Source organism: Netta rufina (assembly GCF_964035555.1).
Source record: "Netta rufina genome assembly, chromosome: 8".
Lineage (NCBI taxonomy): Eukaryota > Metazoa > Chordata > Aves > Anseriformes > Anatidae > Netta > Netta rufina.
This window is the reverse complement of record NC_140131.1, coordinates 23,286,097-23,313,360: the sequence shown is the minus strand read 5'-3', so window position 1 is coordinate 23,313,360 and position 27,264 is coordinate 23,286,097. Positions and strand designations below refer to the sequence as shown.

At 43.8% G+C, this 27,264-nt stretch overlaps 1 protein-coding gene across 1 annotated transcript in view; it reads right to left on the bottom strand.

The window, feature by feature from the left end:
• Nucleotides 1–352: 352 nt before the first annotated feature.
• The window catches only part of TEDC1 (tubulin epsilon and delta complex 1), a 68,495-nt gene continuing 41,583 nt past the window's right edge, over nt 353–27,264 (bottom strand). Inside the window, exons 6-8 of the mRNA XM_084291100.1 lie at nt 24,637–24,723; nt 20,039–20,251; nt 353–1,531 (exon numbers count right to left, since the gene is read on the bottom strand). Of these exons, the coding sequence (XP_084147226.1) occupies nt 1,172–1,531; nt 20,039–20,251; nt 24,637–24,723 (660 nt within the window). The 3' untranslated portion in view covers nt 353–1,171. The remainder of the gene's footprint in view (nt 1,532–20,038; nt 20,252–24,636; nt 24,724–27,264) is intronic.

The window sequence follows — 27,264 nt, the reverse complement described above, 5'->3', positions numbered from 1 at the left end:
TTTTCTGTGAAGCCTGTGTCTGAACAAGTGCTCTTGTGCTTCCAGTCTCAGCAGCCAACGCGCTCCCAAGGCTGTACCCACCGACAGTGGGGACACGTGCTTCAAACCAGCCCTGCTCAAGCCTGGTCCTTGGAGAAACAAGCTGGGCCACGCATCTGACTGAGCAGGGAGCCAAGAAGAGCTGTCAGGCAGCAGCCCCACCGAGCTGGGACAGCAGGCAGAGCCAGACCAAGAGGAAAGCCCACTGCTCGCGGCAATTCAAAACGAGAAGCGAACTGTTTGCTTTTATACTCATTTATTCCTGAAAGTGTACAACTAGAATATAAAAATATTCCTTGGTGAAAGCAAAACAGAGAAGGGCAGGAAATGCATGCCAAGTGAAAAACATTTGCATATTCCACTGAAAGGAGCCTCCAGAGACAGAGCTCGGAGACTCCTCAAGCTTGGAAGCCTGGGCCATGCTTCTCCTTTACAGAAACTTCCCCAGAGCAGATCCATAACTTACCTCCCCGTGACTCATAACTTGGTGGAATTGGTTTCTAGTTTGTTCTCTTTGAGAACCCAATTACTTGAAGTGCATCACAGCAGCAAATGAAAGCAGTGTGCTGCCTTATTTATTATTATGCATTTGTTTTTCCTTACGGTGACTGCATTATAGCTGCCACAAATATGCAAACCAGATGAATTAAAATAGCTCGCTTTCGCAAACATTTCCAATCTCCGAGCCTCGGTACTTCACACGTGCTCCAATACCTGGATTTTTTTTTGACTAATGAACACTTCTACTTGCTGGAAAATGTTGAATGCAATTAGTACTTCAATCTGCAGCCTCAAAATATGCTGTGTCTGGCAGCTGAGCATTCTGAAAGAGCCCAGTGCTTGGCAGAAGAACTAGAAATCTGAAAGATAAAAGGGAGATTTAAGCACACTCCCACTAAGGCCTGCTGCAGAATTTAATTGGCAAGGTTAGCAATAAAGAGGCTGCAGAGAGAACCACCAAGGTTATGGCACCAGTGCAAGTCACAAAGCAGTAACAAGTTATGATTCCCGGGCTTACAAATTAGAAATCACATTTGGTTCCTCACCTTGCACTCCCCCATACCGAGCTGCACAAATGTGTTCTGATCAAATAAGTCTACTCCTTTGCTCTTCTCAGTCCAGCTTTATCTCTTCAAGGGGAGATACAAATCACTCCGTCCAACCCTTCCGCAATTTCGTCCAGCCTCTGCCTGCACTCCTCCCGCAGCTGCTTCAGCTCTCTCTGCAGGCTGGCCTCTCTCATCTGCAGCTCTCTGATCACCTCTGTAGCACTGACAGCTGGAGCAGGCTCCTTGGATACAGATCTGCTGAAGCCTGTTTTGCTGGCAGAATGCTTGCTTCTATACACCAGCCTGCACAAGCCATGCACTTTATTTTTTTTTGGAGCACAAAGGTTTGAAAGATCCAGCAGTTTCAGTTCCACAGCTTCCTGGATCTTTCTAACAGTAGCAGGAAAGTCCTCTCTCTGTAGATCTTCTGCTCTTGCTTTCACCTGTAGAGAGGGAAAAAAAAAAAATAAGAGCAAGGTAGGTTTCTGTGAAAAACTCACGCCAGGAAACACCACAAAACATCAAGTTTGGATCGGGATGTACCAAGGAGACGGGAGCCAAGTGTACACCCAAGTGCATGGCAGTGCAATCTGAATTAAGCTAACACACGGTTTCCATCAGGTAGCAGCACCAGAGACCAGAAAGCTGCCTGTGGTAATTTGTTTGCAGCTTCACAGTCCAGCAACCCCTCCGCCGATGAGTAATACCCAAGGGCTCTGCACTCGTCCCTCGCACTGCCGAGTGGGTGGTTTTGCTTCAGAGCAAAACACACGGAGCAAGAAGGGAGATCTAGCGGAGTGACCTTCATCACCGTCGTGCTTTAAGCCACCGTGTTGTCATAACAGATTAATTGCTTCATGACTAACAGTGTTAATTAAGTTTGCAAATGCTTTCTGTACTTGGCAATGCGAAAAAGTAGGAACGACAACCGTAACCTAGAAATTCCTTCGTTCTCGTTATGGGGCCGCAAGTAGTACGATGAAAACAGGGGAGCAGAGACAAAGCAGTACAGGCTGAGAACAAAATGAACACCAGGCAACACAGTTTCTCTGCAGATAGGCCCAATAAAACAAAGCTTTTCTTGTGACAGAATCACCGTCTGGGTAAAAGCAATTGTATACGCTGGGGTTTCTCCAAAGCATTTGATTTAATGTTCTCTAACAATTTGATTTGAAGAACTTGCAAGATGGTAATTGCCTTGCCAATTTTACAAGTGGATTAAACATGAATTCAGTGACTCATCTCCAAACGTAGCTGTCAGTGGGAACACATCCATAAGGAGAGGTACCCTGCGCTGAGGGCCCTCGGGGAAACGGCTCGTGGTCCAACGGCACGGTGTGTCTCATACCATCTCCAGGTGGTGGCTGTGGTCAAGTTTAACACACACCCAGAGATCACAGGGGGAAATCCTGGGTGGGGAAGGGCAGCCTGGCACGTGGCAGTCCACAGAGGGGCCATCCTGGCTCCTTCCCACCCCATAAACATTTCCCATTTTACTTTGTCACAGCTCTTCCAGTGCACTTCTCCATCAGCCGAACCCACACAGCTGGCAGCAGAGCAGAAAGACCACGGGGTCTCAAAGCCTTCTGCTGTGGTAGCATAGCCAGCTGCCTAAGCAGCTCAGCAGAAAAACAGCAAGTTTTCAGAAAACAAAAAAAAAAAACACGTGGAAACCAAAGAACTCAATGCAGGTCACCCAATGAGACTCAGCCCAGGAAACAAGCCTCGTAAGACCTGAAGAGCTCCAAATATGCCATTTATGCAGAGACATAACTTGTTTGAGATCCTGGAAGTGAAAGAGTAGGTAGTGAGAGACCAGAGTTTGCCAACAAAGGCACAGGAAGATCAATTGGATGAAAATTTGAGTTAGATACTCAGCTTCAGATTACGACATTGTTTCCTACTGTGAGGATAACGAACCATGAAATGCTCCACTGCAGCTCTGTGGGCAAATCCTTCGGCCAAAGCTCAGTGCTGATGCTACCCCTCCTTCCAGCCTCGTGGCTGCTCTGCAGCCCCTTCCTTCCCTGGCCAGAGGTGAGGATGAACTTCTCCTGGGCGTTTTCATTCTGCAGATCTACATTAGGATGTTTGTATCTCACGTGTCAGGGCTCAGACCAGTCCTCTGTAAGGTCAGGGATATTTTGGTATCTCAACCACCAGAAATCACTCAGAGCTGCAATTGCAGCTGAATTTCTCCACTGACACCAATGTAGTGAGGGCTTCGTTCACTTATCCCAAGCCTTTTATCAGAATTATCTTCATCTGTTTGGCAGCCAAGTAATTAATCCTCTCCAGAGTCTTCTGATGTGTTATCCCTCCCTACCCTCAACAAAGATCAAGAAAATCAATCAAGTCAGAAAAGGAGTAGGTTCCTCTGAATTTTTCTCAACATCTTAAAGGCTTTATCAACGCAGAACCATCTGTTAAAGGAGACCTCTGTTGACTGAGGCGTTTGAATAGAGAGCTGTAGCAGAGAGAAGTCTCTCCTCGCCCTTGTTCAAGAGCCAAGGGTCCCTCTTTATCATAATCCCTAAGGAACCCCAGGACACCTCTTGCTGTTGGCAAAACGAATAGCTGCTGACCAATCCTCTAACGACAATTTAGAAGAAACAAAACTGAAAAAATAAATTCAATGTTACCTGGGCTTACCACTGCCAATGAATAAATGGCAAGTGAAGTCTGCACAAAGTGGATTTAACACCGGAATCCAGAACAGGGAACATTTCCTCTTACTTACAGAGAACGAAATCACCAAGCAAACAGAGTCCACAAAACGTTATTTTTTTTTTTTTGCATTAAACTCAGGCAGAGCACTAGTAGGGCTGTATAAAAGTACTCCTAATGAAACATAGGTTTTCATACCAGCCAAAAATGGAGGATTTTATTACCTATTGTGCAAGGCACACAATGGAAGAGCACGCTCCTCTCAGCAGTAAGTGTGCTGAGTTTTAACTCATCATAGGAACAGCTGCGATAGGAATTACTGTAGTGAAGAAGGAGCAGCTGTAAAGACAAGGACAACAACCTAGCTGTAAAGCACTCAGGGAAACAAAAGTATGAGGATGGCACTGCACATGCTGCCTCCTGTAAGCTTCTCTAAGGAGAACCAACGTTTTCTGGGACAGAAAAAATTCTAGATTAATTTGGTAAGAGAAAATTTCAATATAATGGCTATGAAATAAGACAGCAAGTTTTGTAAAGCGCTATTTATATCACAGAAATCTGGAGTTGGGTAACTAGTTCGGTTTATTTTTTGCTCTGCTCTTCCTGGTAAGAGTAAGTTCTGCAACCACATATGTTCACAAATATCCTTGTTGAACAGCTGAAGTCTCTAGAGGTTACCTTCAAGTAATGTTCTTCACTCTTCACATCCTGAAGACTTGTGAAAACACTCGATAACCTCCCTCCTGCATGATTAATTGATGCTTTTTAACAGCTTGCTATCTCCCATTAGTCAGCACACAATGATTATTCTGTACTGCAAAACAATCTCAGCAGACCACCGCACATTAGGCAAACACACTACAAAAGGTAAGGAGCCTCAGCATTTTGTGCCTGCCCCTCTCTATCCTTTCAGTCTCAATCTAGCAGCTGGAACTTCGACTCCCAGTTAGGCTCATGGTGCTGCCTGACAGCTGCTGCACATCCTCTCCGAATAAATACAACAAGATAATCATCGTTTCCACTGCTACAGGAACCACCTCATCCCAGAGGGACCCTGCGTGTTCTGAGAAAAGCCACACCAAACACAGAGGGAATCAGCTGATGGGAAATCCACATCTTCCAACTGGCACACACCTCGCTCTGGAGCGAGTACCGATCCGGTTAGCTCTTCACAACACTTTTGCATGCCTCTAAGTACAACGGAGCAGTTACTTACTTATCATACTCCTGCTGGTGCCCTCCGACCCTGCCTCACCATGCCAACAACTCTGCTGGGGACAGGAGAGTGGCCACGCTGCCCTGACTGCTCCTTGATCTCTGGTAGTCTTCCAGAAGGCTACTGCAGGTTTCAAAACATATTAAAAATTAAAAGCTAAAGGAAAAACTACAACAATTTTACAGGAGAAGGCAAGGCACAAGTGGCTTTGTCTTCTCCCAGGGACAGGGCCACAACCAAGGCTGTTTTTCAAAAAAAAAAAAAAAAAAAAAAAACAACAAAAAACACATACTAAGGCTGAGGTGCAATTGAGGAAAACAGCCAGGCCAAAGCAGAAAAGGGTGAGCCCAACCCACACATTGCCACATCCACTGGGAAAAGTGAGAAACTAAGAAACAAGGGGCAGGCAGCTCAGCTCGGTCCCTGCTGCAGCGTATTGACTTGTGTGCTGATGCACAGGAGGGACCTCAATCCTGCACGGACACTGTTAGCTTCCCTGCCACCACCTTTTCTAAAATTTCTCCTACCTAAGGTAGGTGGCTGGATGAGAAGGACAGCCAGTGGCATCTCAGCTCTTTTCAGCCCTGGGAATCTTCTAGCTTGGAATAAATTTCATAGCGATGGGTTTGGTGAGCACTTCTTGGAAAGGGTAACGTGTCTGACACTTTGCACAAGCTGCTTCCCACTTTCTCCGCATGTTCTGAGGTTTTGAGGCCAGAAGAGTACTACCCAGACTCGCTTTCTCTGGATGGTGTATGCATTTGTCATGGGGACAGTCCCAGCCTCCAGCTGCCCGCTTTGTGGGAGGTCTGCTCTCACCAACTGCTGACGATGAGCAATCCATTTAGCTCATCCAATCTCCCCTCCAATATCAGCCCTTCCAGCCCTTCCTAATTGCTGTGGTTTCCTCAGCTCCCTCGCATTTGCCTGCACCTCGCTGGTAACGAGCTGCCTGGGGTTTTGTGTCTCATTCTGCATGGCGCGGAAAGATCCCCACGAGGCTGCTCTGCCTCCGAGTTTTAACAGCTTGCTAACAAAAAGTGCAATAAAAATGATGCAAAAAAATTGTTCTTTTTCTGCTAAGCAGCAAGACGGATGGGAACAGACTTGGGGAGAATTTGGCCAAAATGTACAACATCCTAAAATGATCCTACAAGATCTAGAAAACCACATGTAACATTGTTGAAATCATTTCCAGGAACGACCTAACAATAGTGGCAATCTTCCAAACGCTGGATGTCAATAATTCAGCTCGGAAAAACTTCACGTGGCAACCCAGAAGCCTCAAACAGCAAACACTGTGCCCCACTCAGGTACATGCATGAGGGAAGCCACCAGAGCTAGGGATGCAGCAACAAAAGGTCCAAACACCTTTTTCAAGGAAGAGAATAAGGGTGAGAGCACAGGAGCACTTCCATTTTCTGAACACGCTGCTTCGAGGAAGCAGCAGCAAACCAAATTGTGGAGCTCCTTTTGAAGTGGCTGATAAGGACTGGAATCATGTCACTATTTTTAAAACACAATCTCTTCAAATCACTCCAAGAGCACTGCAGAAATGGCTATAACAACGCTATTGTTCCCAAAACAAGCTGCACGAGCCTCCAAACAGCACATTTGCTGCCTCCAGTCCTATCTGACTACTCACCTCTCCCACATTTCTCTTATGAATGGAGAAGACCCTATATGCATATGACACAAAACACAAATTATTCTTCCCACTCAACACAAATAACACGAGATGCGATGCCAGTCCTTGCTAGAAAGCACGGTGCAACCTGCTCCTTTGTGCTCGGAGCCACACGGAACGAACAAAAAAACTCAGATCTTGTCTTTTGGGGTTGGGCAGGGAAAGGAAATTAGGAAATATGAATGGATGAGATATCCACACCATTAAGTCACACTGCCTCTGCTATCGGGGGCGTAATCGCCCAACCCCTTTCATCAACTCATCCAGTTCCTCCGAAAACACCAAACAGCAGCCAACTCGCAGGATATTTATTCCCAAAGGAAGCACGCTTCAGAGCTTTACTTTAAAGCTATCATATCCACAACAGCCCCCTGTATTTGAAGAGCTGAAAAGGGTGAAGCGGAATATTACATGCTGTGAATTACTTGGTTAATTAGGGGAAAATAGAAAATATTTTGCAGGAATAGGAAAGGGCTGCCAGGCCAGCTGGTGCACTCACCTGGCTGGCTCTGAGCTGCTCCCCAGGGCATGGCAACATCCCAACACGGCACTGGGAGGCATTCCCCCAGCTACAGGAGCTGCCCTCCGAGCTCTCCATCTCCACGTGTACCGAGCAGACTCAGCCAGCAGGCAAGCATCACTTACAGATACAGATCTATGAGTAAAAAATGAAAGCGGGATAATGATGGAGATACGGGCATCGCTCAGAGACTGCCGTCGGGGATGCTGTGCAGAAATCCTGACAGCCGAGTGCTGGAAAACAGGCAGAGCAAAACAAGGCTGGTTTCGAAGTTTGCAGACTTATCCCTATCAGCCCAGCGGCTGAACCTTGCGAACACTTGTCTTCATAACGACTAAAATAACACAGCTTATAAACGATCATTATTTATATATACCCTTTGCTCTGTCTCAGGGTTTATCCCACCACCACCTCCTCCAAGAAAAGCCTTGCAGAACTGCTGACAGTCTATCTGGGATACAGGGAGCACGATAGAGAAGGATTTGCAGATTACTTTTAAGAAAGCCCTCTCTGCCTGCATGGAAAAAACAGCACCAAGTGCAAAAGGAAAGAGAACAAAAGGAAGTAATAAGCAAAAGGATCAAAAACATAGCAGGGGAAAGAGCAGAGTCCACTATAAGCATAGCAGAAGGACTTGTAAGTATTAAATAAAAGCGGAAAACAATAAAACCAGTCACAGGGATCCCAGAATTCCCACCCACCACCTTTCTGTGTGCCTGTACAAGAATGCACTGACTATGGAAATACACTTTCTGCACCTTACTGCACACACAGGAACGGAGAAGTGCTGAAAACACCCACCACTGTCCGTCTGGGGAAGCAGATGCTCAAGCAGAGTTCACCCCAAACTTCGTCAGAGATGAGCAGGAACTGAACAAACCACGAGCACTGCTCTCCATGTCTGTGTGGCTGTTTTCTGTACAGAACAGACAGTCATAACCCAAACACTGTGCATCTCTAAAGGCATAAAAGGGAATCCTTTTTCACACATAAGTGGGGTCAGGGCTTCACATTTCTTTAACAATGAACAAATAAAAAAAAATTGACTAGCCAAACTGTTTTAAGTCATACTTCAGTGTATGATAAATGCTTTCCTTCCATAGCAGGGGGAGACAGGACACGCCACGACACAGCCCTGTGAAATTCAAACACCTGCTGAGCAGCATCTTCCAAAAAAATCAGACCCCCAATGTTCAGAAAAGTATCTAAAGGCACTTGCTGCTTATACAGAAAGCCACGAATAAAGTAACAGCAAGTCTCTGCAATCAGCTCTTCTGGAAGCACTACAACACTGAGGTATTTTTTAGAGTAAAACACCTGCTTCCTTATTCTAATTTCCAATTCATGTCCTCTAATAACTTGCCCAAATGTCATTTCAAGCCGCTATGAAAGCTATAGAGTTAGCACTGCAGCTCTGTAAACTTGTCTCATTGAATGAAGCTTCTTTGCTAGAAGCTTTCAAGGTTTTTAATTTTCTGCAGCAGTTTCTGCAACCTGAGAGAGTAACCAGTTAAAAACCCTGGAAACCATCATTTCCTATTTTAACAGCTGAACATTTCCTACAATGTCCTGCCTAAATGAGGTTTCTTTCTTCTTGTGTGATCCTTGATTGTACACAGAGAGATTTGATGTTCGTCTGAAATAGCCCATTTAATAGCAACACACACATGCATTTAGAGATTTAAAGCCAAAATGAACTGCTTAAGTAGTCTAACCTTCTGCACAGCACAGGCTGCAGTATTTCACCTAATAATTTCTACATTTTGGTGAGCTACAGGGTCTCTTCTAGAAACAAACTTTTTTCTTTTTTTTTTTAAACACAAGCTCCAGTTGATCAAAACCCTACCCTATCGCAATGCTATTTCAGCAGTAAGATGTATTTATGGTTTAAAATGTCCGTCTTTTTGCTAAGTTCTGCCTCAGCCACTGCGTCTTGTTATGCCATTTTCCACCTAAAAAAAGACTTTTACTTTCCAAGCGCCACTTCTGTCTAGGAACTTACACAACATGATCCAGCAACACCTTCGCCTTGGTTCAGTTACACTTCTCTAACCTCTCACCTAGAAGCACCAACTATCATTTTCTAATTGTGATGGTGGTGTAAGTGGGACCATCACGTTTCGTTAAGCCCTGAATTGTGATCCGTACCTTATTCATCAGTAGCAGATAGTAAAAGTTACCAATAATCTATATGATAGATAATAATCTATCAATAATCTTTTCCATGACCCCACTACCTTCTGTTTCACGAGCCACAAAACATAGTCTGCATATATCCAATACCTGAAACAGTAAGCAGATCAAACTGGTTCAAGGTACATACGTGGGTATTTCTTACTGAAAACTCAAAGCTCTGGCTTATCAAATAGCTAATAGCTGCAGCAAAATTTCACTTTAGTATAATTACTGACTTTTAAGTCAAATTCAGCGAGAGGAAAAACCTTAGGCCTTTGGAGTTGATGAAGAATAAACTGATATGAAAGTAATATTAATGGGTGCGTTATTTCTACTATAAACTCTGAAGACATTTCTGAAGGGTTGTAAAGCTGAGCTACAGCAACTGACAGAATATGTAATTATACAAGCAGCTGCATTCCAAATTTTGCCCGGATTTGCAATTTCCTGCAATTAGAGAGGAATGTATACATCTCCATCTTATGCATTTTAAGCAAGACACTCACTATTCAAATGTTAGCTGCCAGGCACACCTATTGTCATTTCAAACCAAAACGACAGGGAAGCCACGGAGAGGCAATACACCTACTTTATCTAGCAAGAGAAGGCCAGCTTTTAACCGGGGGAGGAGTTCTCCGAGGAGAAACTAAAAATATGATGCTAATATCAGAAACGCACAGAGCTGCAACCAACGAGAACAGCTACAGCAGCCTGGCCAGGCACCGCTGCTGCGTGGGATCCACGCTGTTCTCCAGTGGAAAGCTTGAGGACAGTGAGGAAGCACAGTAAAAAATATTTAAGAGCTCATTAGAGCACCAGAGAGAGATCATTTGGTGCAGAGGAGTAACCTGACCTCGCAGGGATGCACACCTCATTTCTGTCGTCGTTTTTGTCTTTCTCCCCCAAAACAGACCATCAAGTCGGTCTGCATTTGGCATCATGTATTAAAATACCACATTGATAGGAGTCAGGAAAATCAGTCAAGCTTAAGATGAAGGAAAAGGATAAAGGATTAAGAAAACAGGAAAGGAACGGCAGTAAGATTTTCCAGTGTCTTTACCAGAAAATGCAAAGTAAACCTGCAAATACCAGTGCGAAACACAAAAGTGCAGGACTGATAAGAACACTGCCTGTTTGCTGAGCCCATGAATATCTATCGCACAGGAAGAGGGAAAGGGAAATTAATCCTCTTAGGCCCAAAAGCAACCAAACTCTGTGGCTGCTGTGAACTGTGCCCAAGGACTGCGGGGGCTGCAGTGGGGTGGGATTGTTAAAGGACACACCAGAGGCAAGCAGAAAGGGAGCTACTGCTGAAAACCTCCAGATACACACCTCTCACCACAGCACCACAAAGAAGTTTCCTGCCTTGCAGATATTTTCTGAAATCTCCGTTCCTTGGTTTTAGCACGAGCAGTTTGCTTTCCCAGCGTTTAGCTTTTGAGGAGTACTGAACTCAAAAAAGAAAAAAAACAGCTGGGGATCAAAAACGTAATGTGATTATTTGGAGCGACGCTGTTGGCAGAACCAGCCAGGAACAAATCCCAAAACAGTAGCTGGACTTCAGAGAAATCAGCAATCTCTGCATCACCTCTGCGCTGCTAAAAAGATCCCAGCATGAAAAGAAGAGACAAAGCATGGACACAAACACGTAACAAGACTGCCAAAATCACCGTACTCTAGAACCAGAGAGCATCTAAACCTCTTCAGCTACTTCTCGAGACGGTGTGTAAGCCCACCAGAAGGCAGGCATCCCACCATCCACTACAGACCCACTGCTCTTGGGAAGGTGGCAGGGCTCCAGGCAGGAGCATCAAACTTGCACGTTCTTTACCAGTGATTACGGGGAGATGCAGTTCAGGCTTGTGAAAATCTCATACGGCACATCCTAAAATGCAAGGGGGAAGAGAGATAAATGCAAAGGGAACAAGAGATAGACACCTATTTCATTCTACTAACTACAATAATAAAAAAAAAAAATACAGTCTAACAGACCAGCCTTTTATAATGAATGAGTCTTTTATAATGCATTTCTTTTTAATTAGTTTCATCTTTACACGTTAAATCTTTGCATTCATCTAAAGAACCACCCAAATTAATGTTGTAACATGCACATCCTGAAAATACTCAAAAAGCACAGAACATCAGCTTCGGTCTGCTAGATTAGATTTAGGCACTCGCAAGAAGACTGCGGTGCTACTTTGAAAAAGACACTGACAACAACAAATTACTAAAGAAAGCAGCAGACAAGTATTGCTTCACGTAATAAATTGCTCACTTATTTTTCAATTTGTTCTTCCAAATTTTTATCTTGGGCAGCAGAGACAAACAGTGACGCCGTGAGATACCATCTCAGATCTAAGCGACACGGAGGGCCCCACTTCGCTGTAAGCACAGCTCTATCACTGCGAGCAACGTGGAAGTGGGCACTTCAGAAACCAAAGTGCTGCTTGTGGCTGGCACTTCTCTATATTATCCTGCTCTGGGACGCGAAGCTGAAAAGTCAAGCAATGCAGCACCTGTATACACAGCCCAGAAGAGGAATGTTTATACAAACCACTCCTCAAATAGACCGATGAGAGTAAGGTATTATCACCTAGGAATTCAGATTTTTGGAAAATGGTCTTTCTTATGGAAAAAAACTACATGGAAAATCAAAAAATAAGCAGTTTCTTCAAACCAGTAAAATTCCAGTTAGTTCAAACCAGTTCAATTTCAGTTTCCTTGCCACCTCTGAGCACTTTGAGTGACCGCTGCAGAACATCCAACAGCACCCAGCCCTGTGGCTCTCTCCCTGCTTTTCAGGGAACCAGGAGCTGTGCATCTGCCAAAGGTCACTGCAGCAACCCAGCCCAAACACAGCCATGGCATGAGGCAGATGAACAGTAACCCTCAGGTGGAGATTTGTCAAAAATAAAACATTTTCAGAGTTTCAATAAAAAAGCAGATGTTTTTGAAAACCACTACTCAAAAAATTTAACCAGCCAAAGCAGTTTCTCTGACAGCTTTGGTGGTGAATTAGCAGCTGTAGTGGATGCGAGGCTGCTTGAACGGCCATCGTGGCTCTGGCAGAAGTTAAAGGCTGAGCCCCGCAGCGAGCCTGCAAAGGGAAAAATCCCACAGCTCTCATTTTGGAGAGAGACGATAAGATGAAGAGTTAAAAGTTGTGAGTTGTGAGCTCAGCAGTGTACTGTTGCCTTATTTAGATGCATTTCTGTCCGGGAAGAAGAGATCTGACAATATTAAATTACGGATTTACTTTTATGTCAGTTCTTCTACAAGCACAAGGGACAAAGAATCTGAAATGAGTTGGATATTTTTTTCTCTTATGATCAAGCACCCTCGACTTCAGGGCAGACAGCTGAGAGGAAAAGGCCAAGGTTTTAAGCAAATGGAAAACCTTGGAGTTAAGCTTTGAATGCACGAATACAAGCAGTCTCTTTCCCAAAAGCACGGAGCTCCTATCAGCTCACCCCAAAACCAAGCACTACTGTGGAGTATGCAAAATGCTCGCAGCTCCTGCTGGCAGAGGAAGAACTCATCCCAACAGGCAGCCCTGTGCTGTAAAAAGCAAGCCAGATACCCTCCAGAAGTTACTGCCCCAAAAAATACACTTGCAAAGGTTCAGTAAAGCTCCCTAATAGTGTTTCAGGTAGAACTGCTCTAAAAGACAGCAGCCAGCTGTGGTGTCTAACACAGTCTCTGCCTGCCAGGAACATCCCCGTGATGCTGGCCTTGTGGAAGAAGATGGATGTCCCAGGGGCTCACCACTTGCAGGACAGCCTTGGCTCCAGAAATCCAGCAGCTCTGTGGTCACAGGTGCCTCAAATTCCCACCCACCAGCCTCCAAGCTTTTTTGTCCGTGTTTTATGTATGCCTTTAACTGTGAAAACATAAGTATACACTTATTTCCCTAAAAATGCACTAAAACATTTACAGTGGCTACAAAACGTGTTTTCTCATTGGATTTTTTTTTTTTTTTACAGTTTATTGTTAAATAAGGCTCATCTAAAATTTATTGGAGTATAATTCTTCAGCTGCATTTACTACATGTTTCATTGCCTTGGTCAGTATCCAATATCTTGGTAAATAATGCAAGTAAAATATTAACACTGGTTATCGATTATGCCCTAACCGATCCTGTCACCTGAGCAAACATTCTGCATTTTGGCAACGAAAGGAAAAACTGCATCTTTCGGGAAGCAAGAAAAAATAATATTCCACCCACACTTAGTTCAAACCCCCGAGTTCTGCGCACAAAACAGGAGACAGCACTCTAGTTTTTAATGTTTCTCTCTTCCCTATGGAGCTGGAGTCTTTCAGAATACATAAGCCCCATGAAAAATGTCAGGCTGGATAATTTATTTTCAGTTAGAGAGTTTTTGTGTGTGTTTGAAATCAGTTTGCTGATTTAGCAACTGGTAGATAGAGTCTCTCTCACAGTTCAGCACTCATTCAGCAATCTGCAGAGCAAGTTACATCTGCAAACAAAGAGTATTTATCTTTTTCATCTGTTTGTATGCTGCAAGCTGAGCATTGACTATTCAAGTCCGACCAACCTGCTGAAGTCCTCAGAAGAGAGCAAGATTCTTTCAAAAACCTCCCAGCTCTGCTCATCTGCAGTAACTTTCCACGTGCTTTTACACGCTAGACTTAAGCCGGGCTAACGAGGGGCTGCAGGTCTAATGCAAACATTAGATCTGGCTGTTAAGAGGAGGAATGATGCACAGAGATGGCTTCATTCCTCCCTCCCAACACAGGGGTGAACATGCTGCCCTCCAGGAGCAATCGCCTGGGCCTTCAGCACAGCCTCCACGGGCACTTACCAAAAGCAAGCAGTCTCTCCCAGTGTGAATACTGATAAAAAGCTGCCAAATAAACCAGCACAGCAACAAAAAAGCGAAGGCAGACATGAACATCTTACTTCCTACTGCTTACAGCAGGTCCACGCTTTCTAATAACCTAAATCTGCTAATACCGCAGCAGTTCCATCAGCAGCAAATGTAATCCTACATTTAACTGGATACAAACTACACATAAAAGCCATTAGCCTTGTCCCTCCTTGCCATCCTCCCGTCCACATACTCCACTGCTCCCTCTGATGATCTCCCTGGGTTGCCTCCCCCTACCCGGGCATCTGGGCCCAGCCAACCATGCACTTCCAAAAGCTGCTCTCGTGGCCCTGCTAGTTCTTCAATTTCTTTTTGCATGAAAAGCTCCACTGACAGCTGCTCGGTGCTCCAGATGGAGGTTTTCAAATACAAAGTGGAACGCAGAAATAGTGGGACCAGGGCAGGGAGCATGAGGACTGCAGAAACACGCTGATGCTCCGAACCATTCCCCACCACTCCTTCCCCTCCCACACCCCAGGCCTCCTGGATAACTACTAACTGCTCGCTGCACTAATATCTTCATATTAACACGGAGCCTGGAGAACTAGAACAAACAGTAGAAAATGAAACGCGAACAATTTGCTTTATAAAAAAGTTTGTGTAGGCAGCTCAAATCCCACAGCTGCCCCTGGGCACAGTCACACAGGGCAGAAAGTGGTATTGCGTATTTCCCTCGCCCCCAGCACACATGCTTTGATTTTCACACAGGTTAGCAGTCCAGCCAGGCAGCAGCTGCTCAGGGACCCACAGCTCCTCCCGTGACATCTCTGCTCTCCGTGGGCCAAGCACACCAGCATGGGCACCGCTGTTTCTGGAGAGGACTCGGATGCAGAGGGAGCACGTTCCAGCTGAGGTTAATGGCTCAAACTCTTTCCCAGCCATGCTTCACAGATGCACACATGAGCAAGTGCCATCCTATCATATCACCAGCTGAAAGGAGTCTGGCTTGTTTTTAAACCCGAGAGAACACAGATCCCACGTTACCATGTCCCAAGCTTCAACAGAAGCTCAGTAGCAGGTGAGCATTTACGTGATTAAAACTGAAGAGATCGTCATTTGGGGTCAAATAACCTGTGTCCCAGCTGATGGATGCTGGATGTTTAACACAGCCTGAAATCAAGCTCTCCCTCAAAGAGAATAGATATTAATATTTAGAAAGGGGAAAAAAAAAAAAAAAAAAAAAGAAAAAAAAACTACAAGATCTGTTTTGAAATTAGGAGATTTCATCTTTCAAAATGAGGAATTTCATATTTCATTTAAGTTTGTTTCAAAGCAGAGAAACCTTTTTAAAGCTTAACCATTTCACTCAACTTTTTGATCTTCTACCAATCACTGTCACATCACTGAAGAAAAACTGATTGCTTACCTAGGACTGAATGGAAAGGAACAGAGATAAGAACAAGAAAGCCCCATATTCAGATCACACCTCTGCTGGTACAGGTATGTCATATCCCTCTTCTCCTCCAAGATACCAAACACATTACTGCCTGCAGATGGATATCAGTTAAAATGTCATATTAATCAGGGTTTCACAAATCACCCAAATCCCACAGCAACATTCAGTTATCTTCAATGTCACTGAAAGGGGAAATGGTTTCAGGGTCATTCCAAGCACATAACCAAAAAAAAAAAGCTGCGGGCAGGGAGAAAAACAAAGCCTTCCTAGGGAAAATAGCCTATTTAATTTTTAAAAGATTAAAGATTGATAGCTTCCACTACTAGAATCACAGTGTACAAAATATCAATCTTGCAAGAAATAGATACATTGCCCTGATACCATATCCTGAATAACAAACAGTTATGCTTAGTGCTGCAAGCCACGCATCATGGCATAACGTTGACATTATCACACCTGAAATACCTCTACCTAGTCCTAAATCAATCGATCAATCACAGGTTCAGGTTTCAAGCCTAATCCAGTCTTAGAGCAGGTCCAACTCCTCTCCATCCATCCCTAATCCCTAACAGGTGTTTGTGTAGCCTGGTTTGTATAGGGCTTAAGGATGGACACCACACCAGGAGGTGGTACTCGCCAGGTAACATCCTCCAATGTTTCTCTGCCTTGGGCATTGGGAATTTTTTCCCTAGCATGTAATGAGAATGTGTTGTAATTTAAGCATGTTCTTGTCCCATTCGCAGAGGGCATGGGAAAAGAAAAAAACAACCCTTTTCTCCATAGAAACTTCTTCATATTTTGATACTGATTCATATCTCACCTTGGTCTTCCCATCTTTAACATCAAGACCCTCAAAAACCTGTATGTTCCACACTGAAGACAATCATCACTTTTCTCGTTTGGACTCTCCCCACTTGGTCTTCCCTGAAAAACTGGATATAAAGTAGAAACAATTGTACCTTGTTTCATCAAAGCTCTTTCTAACCCAGCACCCTGTCTCTAACAGTGTTGAACAGCAACTAGCTAGGGGAGAAGTTTAGGACTAGACAAATACATGTATATAACAATACTGGAAGACACAACTTCCTAAAATCTAATGGTCTGTAGCTGACATACTTCCCTGCCTAGAGAACATTTTTCGTATTTATCACTAACGATGAATTTTTTCCTTCGTGAATTTATCCAGTCGTTCCCTTTTGGTTCACTCATGAGAACAGAGGGGCAGCAGAACAGCACAATTGTTTCCACCTGCTCTGATGCCATACACCCCTGTTCTCTGCCTCCCCTTCCAGTGCAAGGAGCCCTAACCTAGCCAAATATTCCTTGCACAGAAACCCTTTCACACGTGGTCATCACCCCTCCCCATCCCTGGGCCTTTTCGGTTCAACCACACCTCTCTTTCAGCTCAGACAGCAGCCAGAACTGCACGCAGCGTTGCGGGAACAGATTGAATATTTTAAGTTTCTCTTTCTGCTGCCTTCCTTACGATTCTTAGGATTCAATTTGCTATTTTCACCACTGACATTTCCGCAGAACTATCGTTATAACCCCAAGAGCTCATTCACATGCCACGACAGCCAGATCACATAAACACACATATAAAAATTACGATTCCCCCTTTAGATGCATTTTTGTCACATTTATCTCCCATCCGATTTTTATCTGACATTTTACCGCTTCATTACTCAGTACCACAAGGGCCCTTGGCGATCCTTCCCTGTCGCCCTTCACGTGTGCTCCCAGTGATTTAGCCTCATCTCCCAGCTCGAGCATCTCGCTCGTCACCTCCTTTCCCAGACCACGCACACGGAGCAGCACGGGCTCACAAGGTCCCGCTGGAAACGGCCTCTGCAGGCTGATCAGACGCCTCCTCTCTGCTGGCTGCTCAAGGGTAAGAGGAAAGGCATTCACAGGAGCAGTTTATTCTTGCTGAGAATCTGAGTTTATCAAATGTCATTTGAAAATGCAGTAAACGACGTCAATCCAACCTCCTTTGCCCACGTGCTCACTGGTCCCTCCAAGAGCTCCAACAGCTTTTAGATTCACGATTCCTCTCCTCAAAAACCATGCTGGCTGTTCCCCAGAACATCACATTTAATCACATGCCCTCAATTCTGCTCTTCAGAGCAGTTTCCACTCAATTGCCTGGCACAGACACCCGGTGTACCAGTAACAACGGACGTAATTACCCTGTAGATTATCACGGTTTTCGTGAAGTCAAACGCAGTGGGCACAACAGCTATAATAAACTGTACTGTCCCTCATATGGGCACGATTGTGAGAAACAAGGTAATTTCCAGATGCCTCGATGTTGCAAGATAGAAAGATAGAGATAATGACTGCTTTAACAACTGCAATAGCTTCTGTTAGACTGAAAAAAGAACACCAGAGGTAAGATTTGATAAGCTTATTTCTCCAGGGAGGAGACTGAAGGGGGCACAATTGATAGAGGAGCCTGCATTCAGCGAGCATCCTGACTGCAGGGGGAGAAAAGACAGAAAGCAACACATAAGCAGCTTCATCGATAGGAGGAAGGGCTGATATGAGGAGGATTGATAGAGGGCTGTCTGACCTCCAGGCTTTCCAAAATGCTGCCACGTAGCATTACGAAACGATTCTGTTCCAGGGGATGTAGAAGCAGAAGCACCTGTGATAAACCATCCCCTTAACAACCTAGCAAGATACACCCCGTTTGGTTCCCACAGTTCTATACTCGAATGACACTCACTGAATCTCAGGAATGCTGGAACGTGACTGGCCAAATCCAATCAAAGCATCACAGTACAATGGAGAATTCATCAGCTAACCTTTTTGGACTTCATTTCCCAATTTGAACATAAAAAGGTTGTGTGATTTTTACATAATATTTAACAGGACGTGTATTGTTATATATAACAGGAGTCAGAGCATATCTTGCTTTGGAAATCAGATATTGGAAACTTTACCTTTAGAATTCAAAGTCTGAGACATCCTGCAACATTCATCTCCAGTTCGCCACACAAACAACTAAATGGGACCACACCAGGAACCTGCCTGGGTCCAGTACCCCATCACTGACAGTGACTGACAGTAACTGCCTAGAGATGACTACAAGACCAAAGCAAGTATACATAGGTACTTCTTCAGAATATTCTCCAGCCTGCAATGATCTGTATTCTGCAGCTCCCTAAGCTTGTAATTCACATTTGTATATTTGATAGGTTTTGATGGATTTCTTCTTTCAAGAACGTGTCCAACAGATTTTGAACCCATGTACGCTGCTTGCATCCCCAGTGCCCTGTGGGAAGAATTCCTCACACCAAGTGAAGCAGCAGTTTCTTTTACTCATCTCTATCCAACTGATCCCGTTTACTTCCCTCTTACAGGGGAAGAGGGATCAGCTCTTCTCGATGCACTTTTCCCACACAAGACCCTGACCCTTCCTGAGCAAACACCTCCTGATCTGACACAACCTGCTACTTTTCATTGCCAGCTGATCTGTAACCCCATCTACCTATGCTTCAATCAAAAATTAAAAAAAAAAAAAATAACGCTTGAGTTAATACAGATAAAAAACAATGACAGTTTTGTTACTGTTCTACATGACCCAACTGTTCCTTTTGCTTCTTTTCCATCCACTGGTTTCATGGATTCCCTAGCATCCTTCTTTTCCTGTTTATGCCTAAAAAATATTATTAGCTTCTATGCTTGCATCTCCATCAGATCTTCTCATCATGCCAGCTTGTTAATATTCAGATTCACCTTCTATATCTACATTAACTGGTGCTTCCCAGTGCCCCCTACCCCAGCCCTCTGCCAGCAAATACCACGTACACTTCCTTCGTATCACCTGCTTTCCTCCGCAGCAAGCCTCCCACAGCCAGTCTGTTCTTGCACCAAATCTTGTACTCAGTTCCTTCTCTCACTTCACAGGTTTCAAACCCTTCTTATTCCTTCCCCCATCAGACATTTCAAAGACTACTAGCGCAGTGAAAGATGACAAGCTCTGGCCTCTCCCATCCTCCTTTCCCTCTGAACACCTACCTCTTAATTTTCTCACTCTAACCATTACTGACGCTTTCAACTTCTGCCTCTGTCCCCTCCAGGGGCTGCCACAACTTCCTCCTCTTCTCTTCTCCCTCTGTCCTCTGTAACCTCTATCCTTTGATGCCATCCCTTCCAAATGCAAGAACACTTACTTTGTTTCAGCACGCTGCCTCTCTGGGACGGATGCCTACTTTGTGTTTGAAAGAGCACCTGGCATGCTGTGGGCATAAACAGACAACTTACTGTAGATCTGCAGCAAGGCTGACACAGAGCAGCAACAGGGAGGCTGCCCTGGGATGGGCTGCAGCAAGAGAGCTGATAAAAACAGGATCTGAAAAGTCATTAACGATCACAAATACCACCTGAAACCTTACCTTCTCCTCCCATGCCGACCTTCGGTGAGTTACAAGCTCATGTAGCTGGTCGCGGAGAGCCATCAGATCTCTGGATAATTTGTTGATTTGCCCAGTCAGGCTGTCAGCCCAGGGGCAGCACGAGGTCACCTTTGGCAGGCTGCTTTTCTCTACTTGAGTATCCTGTGGCTTGCACATATTTCCCTCTTCAGCCATATTATCTAACACAGTTTCCTAAAGGAAAAACAATAAAAGTTACTTTTCAGCAGGAGCTAAAATGCTTCCCCCCCCCCCCCTTCCCAGTAATCCACAGCTAGGAATTTACTGCTGCCATCTCAGGATATGGTTGCTCCACAATTTCACAGCTATTTTAAGAGAACCTCCTTAGTTCAATCTAATGTACTTGTAAGTTAACAGAAAACTTATGTTGCTAACCCGGCTTATTTTAGAAAGCACTGCATGCTGTGAGCTACTCTCCACTGCTATTACTAAGGCATGAAGTAACACTTCGGGAACAGAGATCATCAATACTGCAGTAGTTCCAGATACACCCTTCCCTCTCAAACTCTGACGTTGGATGCATTTCTGTAAGAAAGCAATGACCAGGACAGAGGGAAGTGCTCACACTGCTCAGGACAGTGCCACTGGCTACGTGGCACAGTAAGCTGCAGCACCCACAGGCCCACCAGTGTCCGTGTACAGCTCCAAGCCAAGGAACCCCAAGAGATCTCTGCTCCAGGCTGTCTTCAGAAATGGCAACCCTTATATGAAATACTCGAAAAAAAAATGTTAAGTTCAGAGTCCTTGAAATACATGCACCTGCACAATGTAGCACACAAATTATAATGCAGTCCTCAAGCCATGACGGGATAACTAAAGGACCAAGCCTCATCACTCAGAATTAAACACTTATTTCCATTTTGTTACCAAGACAACATCAAGTAGGAGAGGTCATAATCTCTTTTAAGGACATTATTAGCATTCAAAATTATCTTTCAAAAGTGGAGAAGTGACCTAAAAACAGTAAGAGGAAATTCAGCAGTTGAGCAGCATGGTCAACATGCGAGCAAGGGAAAAACAAATGCATAATTACTGACTCAGCAGCAACACTGCTGAAAGAGATGTCAAAAATCAGACAGAAGTCACTAACGTAGTTCTGATAAAGCCAAGTACCATTTCAGAGAGTATAATCATGAACCTTTGTGATAGACGAGCTGACCGCAATACTGATGTACAGGTGACGTGCCTGGACTGAAACACAGACAAATGGGACAGAAAAACCCATTTGGGAGCAGCAACCACCACCCTAATTTGAAGGAATGGCCCACAAAGAGACGTTATGAAAACCAATGTTTAGCCTAGAAACTAAGAGTCTTCTCTTTATATAACGTTGTAGTAAAGAGGATGGGACTTTTCTCTGCAGGCAGATTCAAAACTTTGGCTTAATCCATAGCCAGGGGGTTTGGGGCTGATATGAGAAAACTCTGCAATACAGCTAAGAATGGCAAAAGACACCCTGCAAAACCTCCTTTCTAAGAGAGCATCAGCACTGCAAACTGTCCCCAGCTGGACTGGAGGAGCAGCCTGTAATAACATGTCTGGACACTGACAGCCTTACCAAAGTGCACAGCAATAACACTAAACTTTTTTTTTCTCCTCTCTTTAATTTGAAATTCATTTAATGACAGAATTTTAAAGTAAAACTACTGCAGTCGCTCCAGTTGCTGTAGTGAAGCCATACTCTGCCCTAAGACAACTGTTTTGTCTTGTTTTAAATGTTACATTTAAGAGCCACCATACTCGCCCTTTTAAGTCAGGGTGCTGTGCCACAGCCCATCAGTGGAAGCAGCAGCTGAAGGCTCCCCACACAAAGTCACGGGGTGGTAATGAAGTCCCTTGCTGCCTTCATGGAGTCTGTTTCATCTCCTTCTGCCTGACTCTTTGCATCCAGCGGAGGACACGCGACTGCACAGAAGAGAACGGATAGCAGAACAGCAAAAAATATGAAGAAAGAAAACGCAGAAAACGGGAAAGCTGGAGGGAAGGTCATCAGGACAGCAATGGAGAGCAGAGCCATACCCTAATTCAGGGACAAGCTAAGCATGATGCAGAGCCACACATCCCCAAGTGCATTCAAAGTCGTCTTTTTTACACACATTTACACCAGAAAACAGCAAACTGAAATATAATTGAAGCTTTCAGAAAATTTCATTAATGGGGACTGATCATGAATTCTTGGTGGCTGAAATTATTTATGATCTCCCGAGGCTGACTGCAGTGCATTAACTTAAAAGCAAATTGGTCCACTTCCTAAAATGAGGAGGTAAGGAAGGGGCTGTGCTTTCAAGCAGCAGGAACCTTCATGATCTCATACTTCATGCTGAGCATAGCAGCAGGTACACTTGAGGTTAAAAACGAAAACCCAGTCCTCCCTTTTCTATTTTACCTCTAATTTTCTTGAGTTCTCCATTTCTGCTCCGCATCTGAAGTTAAAACCCTTACGTTCCCCAAAAAAAGAATTAAAATCTTTCTTTTCTGGTATGTAAAAAACTGGTTCTATGTGTTTTGGTAACAACTAAAAGCAACTAATTTCAGACTTTAAAGTTAGTGAGAAAATATCATTAACAGCAGGCTTCAGATAACTGGCTAGCATCTATATTTAGCAGTAATGTCTGGTTTATCAAATCCGAAAAGTTGTGGTGTTTCTTTTTTTAAATAATAATGTTTATTTCATCTGACAACCCAGAACTAAGACAGTATGGAAGAAAAATTCTCTTGACAGCTTGCTGCACTTGTTTAAAAAAAGAGAACCAAGCATGAAAAGATGTGGAGATACTAAATAGTTGTTTTCCTACAGAACTGTGCAACTTTAGCTGCTGAATCAGGCAAAGATAAGTCTGAGAGACATACCAATTTCAGAGCAATAGCTGGTAGATCCCTATTAAGGCTTGGGAGCCAAGCCAGGCATTAAGCCAGGCACTTTCCATTTGCAAATACTGAAGGATGCATTAATAGTTTGTGGGCAGATCTTTCTGAACTCATTTGAAATTACCAATTCCCTACCACATGCCAGAGTTCATCCACACCCAGGCAGAGAGAGGCTGGGTTTCCCCAAATTGTAAAGGCACAGAAAAGTCAAGGCACAGGGTAAAGGGAATGGAAACAGTCTTCCTAAAAATAACTGCAAATAAGCTTGTAATTTCATGTCCAGTGAACGCTTTATATAAAGATAAAGAGTAAGGAATGTGACCAATGCATCTAGATTCAGACATCCTCATACAGGGAAGGCTGCAGAGCAGACAATGCCCATCAGTAGGAAAAGGTTCAGTCATCAGAGTAAGGAAGCTGTATCAGGAACCTGCTACACACCTTCCCCACAGCCACCAGGAAGACCTGGCAATAATTCTGCAAGAATCATCTCCTCCATCAGACCAGCAATATAATGTATGGATACAATGTAAAGAGAAAATTACTGTATCCTCAAAGAGTGTCTCATTCCCATACATCATATGGGGAACACAACCACCACCAACAAAAACCACAACTTAGCCATCCAGCCTGTTGAATGTTTTGTTCAACCTAAACTTCAACTCTTACTTAATAGATGTGCTGGTCAGGTTTTCTGCAAGTATTTATTTAGGACTTAACTCAAGCAGCTGAGTTACCAACAACTGCAGTACTTCCCACACCGTTCAACATGTCAGAGGCAAAGATTTTGGTGAGTACACTGAAATGCCATAGCGCTTGCACCTACTGTTTGACTGCATGTCTTTGGGGACAGGTTTATTCTAGTGCTGATGCTTTACAAACAGCTATAAGATGGTAGATGAGTAAGTCAAAAAACATCACGTAACTAATGGCAGTTCGATTGGCTCTACACTGGAAGAATTCTTCAAGACAGGTCAGATAACGTTACACTCCTCTGCCTGGCTTTTAGTGTAGAACAACGCATGTGGGCAATTAATAGTCAGCTCACTGATTCTCAGGATTTTGTAAACTCATACCACTAATGCAGTGCTCTGAAGAATTATTTTCAGCAACTGTAAATGGGCAAAAGTTGTAGAGAGAAGTGAGATGGATGCTACCGTTTACACTCACTTGAGAAATCGTAAGATGCACAGAGAAAGGCTTATTGATTTTCTTATGATCATTCAACACAGTTCAAGGGGAAATTGGCAATTTCAACACACTATTTGGCTGGGAAAAAATGAAGTTGTTTTCAATATCAGTTGCTTGCAAATTTAGTTGTTCTGAAGTCTGCAATAAAGCTTAGAGTCCCTCTTCTGAAAACCCATTTAATTTTAATAAAATGTACGAATGCTGTGTTTAAAAACATTAAAGAGATGAAGATCAAGCATTTTCATCTGTATTAACTTTCTGAAATTTTGCTACTCTGCCCTATATTTTCTCAGCTTAGCTGGGTGATTCTTTCTGAAGAAAACTGCGGGATGAAGGACTAAGAAACCATTCCTTACTTTACCAAGGCCTTTTTTCCTTTTTCTCAACTGCTGCTGAACAGTTGTTTTGCAGCGTTTTTGTTAAAAGGAGCCTTTGGAAGTGGTCAGCTCTTTGTTAGATTTGAGAAAGCTGCACCCTTTAAAATTCATTTGAGTCATTACCATCCACTGCCAATAAACCGGTTCCAGTTGCTTCCACTCCAGAAAGGCTTCTAGTTGCATGGTTTCCAGCTCCAGAAGTTGTACCAGCTAGAGGAAGAGAGACAAAGGAAAGAAAATCAGGTAACATTACTCACTTCTGAGCTAAATGAAATGGGCATTTGGTCTGAATTACAAAAAGAGAACTCCATGAGAAGTGTCAATGGTACATGATACATGTTTTTCATAGGACTACTGTAAAACCAGCTGCACAGACAAGATTGAAAACCTGAAGACACCTCCCACAACATAACCAATTTATTCCTCACTCCAAATGTACAAATGTCATCAGCTTCTACACAAGTGAATGTGAATTTCCATATTATTTTGAAGTATTAAGGAGTCAGAATTCTGATATATTAACACCTAGACACATGCCCATTTTAAAATCCTCCCAGAATCTCCCATAATCAAATCTCATGGGTTGGAAGGGACCTCAAGAGGTCGTTGGGTCCAACCACCCTACCAAAGCAAGATGCCCAAGTAGGCGTCCAGACAGGCCTTGAACCTCTCCAGAGAAGGAGACTCCACCAGCTCCCTGAGCAGCTTGTCCCAGTGCTCCATCACCCTCACAGTGAAGAAGTTCTTTCACATGTTGGTGCGGAACTTCTTGTGATCCATTTTTTGACCATTGCCCCTTGTCCTGTCCCCACAAACCACTGAAAAGAGGTTGGCCAAATCCCACTGTCTCCCACACTTAGGATATTTGTAAACATAGATCTCCTCATACTCAATAGTAACAACCCCAGCTGCGGTATACTGCTCCAGTACAGCTCCTTTCCATCTGCTCCCATACCTGGGGAAAACTCAGAACTACAGTATCTCCATTCCTCCCTACCTCCTCCCCCAAAAGCTTTCATCCCACATTCTCACCACTCAAACTGAGTGGATCTCTGGTGCTCTGAAACAGAGGAACTCCGTCTAAAAATGTTATGTTTTATAAAACCAAATTGTCTGATTTGCTGCATGAGGAACTCCTCCGTTTACCTGACAGTACTTGAAGAAGTGAGAGATTAATGTACTACCTACACAGTTACACATTTTTTGTAATTATATGAACAGCATGCATGTATGCACACACGTATATAGAAAAAGAGACATTCCAAGACTATTTATATATCAGTAATGCCCAAATTTTTGGAAAGAATGACAGGTGACAACCTAGGAATAAAACAGAGCTTACCAGCTTCAACAGTTTCAGTAGTGGCCATATACACATTTTTAACACTGATCTGACACCAGCAGCAACTTTTTAAGAAACACACCAACAGTAACCAGCCTTGAAAAGGAGGATCAGCATGAGATCAGAAAAGCTACACCTGCCTCATGCAGACAGCTGACTTCTGCCAGCTTTCTTGGGGTTAGTTATTTACTACATACCATATAACTGAAGTAATTGCAAAGCATGAGTTTGCTTTGCAACTTTATTCTGCATATATAGCTTGGAGATAGAGAAATCAGAGAAGGGAATGCACTTGCAAAAGTAACTGCTGGAAATTACGAGCAGTTTCCTCTAAAACACTGCTGGATCCAAAATACAATTATTACACATTTGTTCGCACAGCTGACACTTGGCATTACACTTACTGACTCTGCTAGTTTCAAGCTCAGCTGTTACACGAAAGGTGGAAGAATGGGTTTATGTCTCATTTTTCCTACTCTTAGGTGTATCTGCAGCACAAATGGCTTGCCTTATAGGATGTGACGCTGGCAATAAACCCAGATAAAGACCTGATTAATTATTCAAGCTACAGCTAACGTTACTTGATTTTAAAATAGCTTTGTAACGTGGTCATGAGCTGTACGTGACTGCAGTCCAAGCATGTGTTGTGACAGCTAAAGAGGACTGAAGACTAGAAAGAGGAATTTTTCACTTTAAGCCTTTTAAAAAAGGGAAACACTTAGGAAAAAATCCATGCACCACTTGCTTTCCCACCACAGCTGAAAGAATATGGTTCTGTAAATGACCTGCTGGAGCTAACTGACCTTAACAGCAATCGGAGCTTCCTGAGCAGTCTCCTAAGCTAAGGACTTTCAGGATTTTTGTTTGTTTTTTCTAAACCGTGCCAGTAGTCATGCAATACCCAACCAGCTCACTGGAAAGCAGCCATCTGGCTCACTTACCTATCGCATCCTCACCTTTCACTAAGATGCTACCATCTCAGAAATATCAGGCCAACAACCCTGTGCTCAGTTGTTGCAGCCATAAATCAGTAACGGGATGACTAAGCTGCTGATTTTAGTGGGGACGGTTTTCAACTTAGCTGGAAAGCTCTGTGACAGCGTTAGGCAGCCTGCAATACCCAACTTCTTAGTTTCTGCCCCAGGACTGGATGGCACTGCTCCTGGATGGCATATCCCATATCCCATGCCATTCCTTTTACAGGTCTTGCAAGACCCTGATGTTACTGCAGCGCAGAGAATAAAGCATAACACAATAAAAAACAACGCTGCGCAAATATCCTTGACATACTTTAGCAAAAACCATAAAAGTAAGTGAGTGTTTGAGGTGGAGAGGGACGTCAGACTGCATATCTGCTTGCCATTAATTTGGCACAAGGACAGTCCCTGCGTGACCCAGGCATGACTGGC